At 39.9% G+C, this 5351-nt stretch overlaps 1 protein-coding gene across 1 annotated transcript in view; it reads right to left on the reverse strand.

Moving 5' to 3' along the window:
- The window catches only part of LOC103913469 (short transient receptor potential channel 4), a gene marked incomplete at its 3' end in the record, with an annotated part of 91398 nt that overhangs the window by 26583 nt on the left and 59464 nt on the right, over positions 1-5351 (reverse strand). The window contains exon 3 of the mRNA XM_009319963.1: positions 3822-4158. Coding sequence (XP_009318238.1) covers positions 3822-4158 — 337 coding nt within the window. The remainder of the gene's footprint in view (positions 1-3821; positions 4159-5351) is intronic.

Raw genomic sequence — 5351 nt, forward strand, 5'->3', positions numbered from 1 at the left:
CCCCTGTACTCGGCACTGGTGAGGCCGCACCTCGAATACTGTGTTCAGTTTTGGGCCCCTCACTACAAGAAGGACATTGAGGTGCTGGAGCGTGTCCAAAGAAGAGCAACAAAGCTGGTGAGGGGTCTGGAGAACAAGTCTTATGAGGAGTAGCTGAGGGAACTGGGGTAGTTTAGCCTGGAGAAAAAGAGGCTCAAGGGAGAACTGCAAGGAGGTTTTAGCGAGGTGGGTGTTGGTCTCTTCTCCCAAGTAACAAGTGATGGGACAAGAATAAATGGCCTCAAGTTGTGCCAGAGGAGGTTTAGACTGTATATTAGGAAAACTTTCTTCACTGAAAGGGTTGCCAAGCACTGGAGCATGCTGCCCAGGGAAGTGGTGGAGTCACCATCCCTGGAGGTATTTAAAAGACGTGTAGACGTGGTGCTTAGGGACATGGTTTAGTGGTGGACTTGGCAGTGTTAGGTTAACGATTGTACTTGATGATCTTAAAGGCCCTTTCCAACCTAAATGATTCTATGATTCTATGCTGAAATTCATGTCAATGAGAAGCCTGGAAAGAAGAGCTCCTCTTCCCCTCTTCATTTTAAGGGAGGTAGGTATTCAAATGCAAACTGCATGCAGAGCTATTTGAATGAAGAGAAAGACAAACAAAGAATTCTATTGTTTAAGATGTTAATAGTTTTGACATGCTGTAGCTGCTCCAGGATAACCTTTGCTTTGGGAAAAGGGTTTACTTGGTCATGTTTCCAATTTCAGAGGAAAACTATAACCCCAGAGCCACATTAGTTTTTTCTCAGACGTCAACATTTTTCGTCTACATCCAGAAAATGCAAAGATATATCTATGTACCTCAGATTTAGGCTCCCTTGTATAATTCAAGAGTGCTGCATTTATTCTTTTTAAGGATACTGCATAACTGTATAGTTTGAAGAGATGACAGACTAAATTGTGGCCTGGAAACTAACCTTAGCTTATTAATAAGGACTTAATAAAACTATTTCATTTATTAAAAGATGACTAGACCACAGTTTGTATGTATGTGAATAAAAAAACAGCAGGTTTTGGCTGAGACTCATTCCTTTAAAAAAAAAAACAAAGCTGAAATAGACACATTCATCACACGCTGTGAGCTGAAGTGTTCTGTGAAGATGTGTGTCTGCCTCCTTCAATGACAGAGGGAACTTGGGTACCTAATGAATTGCCTGAGATGATGATGGGTGAATCTGGGGCCTTATCATTTGGGTGGGCTAAGGCACTACATCAACCCAAGTCTGAAAGTGGAACCCAGCAAACGTGAAACTGGAACTACAGGAAGCCACTAGTTAGGAACCACTAGAGATCAGTGTGTAAAATACATCATTTTAGACTCAAGAGATTTTGGAAGGCAGAGTTTCTCTGAACTTTATAGTCTAGATTAACCACAAGCTATTTGACCACTATCCTATTGATCTTTATTCATGCTCATGAATATTTGTTTATGCAAGCAGTTCCCTTGACTTGACATGTACTGCTTACAGAGGAAGGGCTTATTCAGCACAGGCAGTACTGGCATAATCTGGCCATATGAGTCTATACTGCAAATAATAATGCTGTTTTTAGAAATGATAGTCATCTTGATAGTCATAATTCTCAGGGTTAATGGTTTCTTCAAACAAGTGCTTTGGGATGCTGAGTTACTTAAACCTTTCCTGAGTAAACAACAGTGTCAGAGGTTGAGGGCAATGGAGGTTCTTCCTCTTCCCACTGCACATTTTCTGGAAAGCAGTTAGTCACCAAAATTTGAGGACTGCCTTTAGCTGAAACTAGCCCTTGCCCTTCTGAAACGGTGCCTTTTTCTCTGGGCTCTAATTTCTTTCTTTAAAAAGATAGGTTCATGATAAAACCCCCTTTGGTGTGTCAAGGTGTATGTGTCAGCTATGCATTTGTTCTTATTATCCTTCAGCCTCAGGATACTGTGAAAGCTGGATAGATACTGACAACCTGCTATTTTGGAAGGGCAGACTAATATCTCCTCTGGGCACGGGACAGCACAGAAGACCCCCCCTGCTCCTCCTCAGCATTGTAGCATTTATTTCTAAGGAAGTAATGTATCAAACTAATGATTTTTATATTGGTTTCTTATTTCTCGATGGTAAAAAACTGGGAAAATTTACTGGAGGAAATTTTTTTTAATATTTAACTGTGAATCTCATCCACTGAAGTCAGTCTGATTTGTCTGAAGGAAACGTCATTCTAAGCAGTCTGCCAGATTGATTAATTCCTTTGCAATAATACTAGATATTGGCTTTTTGAATGTTTACCCAGCAAAGGACAACACACCTTACAATGAAGGCTGGTGGTGAGGACTGTTTTATGCTGTGCTATCATGGGGAAATCTCAGAAAGCAGTTCATCTGTGGAAGGCAGGTCCTTCTGAGAGGTTCCCCACAAGTAAGTGTACACAGGGTTTTCAATCATGCATGCTTGTTTGCTTAAGTGAAAGACAGATGTAGCTCTGCCTCCAGCTTCCTGCAATGCTCTACCCAGGAACATATAGAGGAAAAGCCACTGACTCATTCTCTGGAATATCAGGCACTGACAATTAGTGTATTATAAATTCAACACTGCATTGTAAATTAAATATGATCAATGATGCCAAAAGCCTTGTCAGTGTGGTTGCTCTAAAAAAGCCAGGTGTTTGGGAAAAATTGCAAAAGTGAAGAGAAACAGCATCTTAATGGGAAGCTCTGAGAGAGGTAACAGTATCAAAACCCTGCCAAAACATTTCGGAAAAGTTGGTGCATGTACTTGTCTATGTGATGACAATTTAAATGAAGATATCAAATTCAAATTCTTGCAGTTAAGGCTACTAAGTCCCTCCTTCTACAATTTCATTTCAGTCAAGACCAACTATCTTTGGCCTGACCTGGTCCAGCTTGTGTTGGTTCCTAAAACAAGAAACAGGGAAGAGACCATGGCACAGCAAGAGACATACCATCTAGCAATGGAGACATCCAAAGGTAAGGAGGACCTAGGATAGTCCAATCCAATAGGATTGAGCAATCACACAGGAAGGCATTTAAGGCTGACATGGCCCACACAAAGTAGGCTTTCAATAATCCCAGACTGAAATTTTTATTTTAAACTATCAGGACAGAGTGGGCCTTTTTCCCCCCATTTTAAAAATGCTAGGGGATTTTCTTATTCCTTCTGATGTAAAATATTTTGTTTGAAGTTGAATGACAAGTTCTCATCAATGGTTTTGCACAGCAGAAATACTCTGCATGTGTATTTTAATGAAAATACTCACTTGAATATGCTGGTCAGCGCTATTTGCAGTAGGTGGGTCTGTCATATTAGAAAGAAGCATACTTTAGGTAACTGAGATTAGTGATAACACTCCAGAAATGACACTGTGCCTCATTCTAATACATGAAAAATAATTAACATGGCAAAGGAACCTTTTTTTAAAAGTAGACTAACAAAGAAAAAAAATGGACAGTTATAAGAATCAGAACAATTTCTGGCCTGGAGAAAATAGATATTAAAAATCATATCAACATGTATGTTTCAGGGCACTGCTTAATCACAGGAAGGAGCCCCTGATATCTTTTGTCTTCCCGCACTGTAATATATCAGGTGGCAACAGTTTGGATTTTTAAACTCTTCCCAAGTTGTCTACTACTCTTGCTAGATATTGAAGGAGATGGACCATTTGCCTGTTTTGGTAGGTCAATAATTCATGACAAAATTCTCTACTGTATCTTCCTGCCTCAGGAATGCTTGGCAAAACCACAGGGGTCAAAACACTTTTCACTGTATTTTCTTTAGTAATACATTTACCCAGGACCCACGGTAATATCATCCACTCGACGATGGTTGGTGGCGGTCCCTGCATCTTGAAGTCTGACCTGTCAATGTGCTGAGAGGCAAGCAACAGCAGGAACAGAAAAGTCAAGTAGGATGCAGTATGGCAGATAAATTTGATAAATGGCTTTCTGATAAACAGCCCTAATGGGCTTTTGGGAGCTATCAGGTAGCACACAGAGAAGACTGGGAAAAGGAGTCCTATCACAACACATGTCAACATCTTCACAGCCCAGTGTCGCCTCCTCCATCCGGGGAACTCGTCGTACCAGCGGGATGCGAGCAGCTGCTGGCAGTTGGGCTGAGCAACAAACTACAGAGAGAAGAAGAAAGGAAGATGGTTAGTTCCTTGTTACCTCTGTAAAGTTATTTCCATGCTATGTATGTTACGATAAGTAACATTTGGATAGCGATTAAAAAAAAATAAATCCACAGCCTGTGCAAGCCCACTCATACTGATAATCCCAGTAAGACAGGGCTGGGTCAGCCTGCCCTTCCTTCAGTGCAAAAAGTATAGTACAAAGCCATCAAAATTCACTTTTCACAATAAAGCTTGACTTCCCTGTTGGTTGATTACACAAGGAGCCAACAGACTGTAAAACACATGTACCTCAAAAGCTGATTTCAAACTGAAAAACAAGTTCACAAATACTTCCATTACTCAACCAGCAACATTTGTGGAGAATTCACAGAACATGAGGTGCAAGTCACTATGAAAATGAAAAGCACAACTGAGATCTGTAAACAGGGAAACTGAATTCCACAGCCATGAACAAACTATTCGCAGTATGTTCCCTGCTAATTCTCTAAAAATCAGGCTTACCTGCTTTTATACTGCCAAACCTTTTAAAGATACATTACATAATGCTTGCACAATACGAACTAAGCACTAACATTCCCCAGTGCTTCACTAATCCTTGTCAGGATATACTCCTATCCTGTACCATATTTTATGGTCTGTCTGTTCTCCATGATGTGATTTCAGTTTTTAAAATATGATCCTTAAAATTTAATTTCACCAAAAAACCCCAAATCCAGTCAATATTTAATATTTTTCAGATAGCTTTTCAAAGAAGCTTTAAGTATATTCTAGGGTTTTATGTCATATTTTTATTTGATCACTAGTTCCTATTTTCCCTAATGGTTTCTTTTATAAAGGGAACATAGAGTAGCAGCATGCTAGACTTGACATAAGAAATACAAAATAAAGGCAACATATATCAAAGAGAGCCAGAGTTGTTGCAGTTTGTTTAAAAAAAAAAAAAAAAAGACACTGTGGTGGGTTGACCTTGGCTAGATGCCAGGTGCCCACCAAAGCTGCTCTATCACTCCCTTCCTCAGCTGAACAGGGAGAGAAAATATAACGAAAGGCTCATGGGTCAGGATAAGGAGAGGGAGAGATCACTCACCAATTACCATCACGGGCAAAACAGACTTGACTTGGAAAAAATTAATTTAATTTATTGCCAATCAAATCAGAGTAGGGTAATGAGAACTAAAACCAAA

Source organism: Pygoscelis adeliae, unplaced genomic scaffold, assembly GCF_000699105.1.
Source record: "Pygoscelis adeliae isolate BGI_AS28 unplaced genomic scaffold, ASM69910v1 Scaffold32, whole genome shotgun sequence".
In the NCBI taxonomy this organism is placed as follows: Eukaryota; Metazoa; Chordata; class Aves; order Sphenisciformes; family Spheniscidae; genus Pygoscelis; species Pygoscelis adeliae.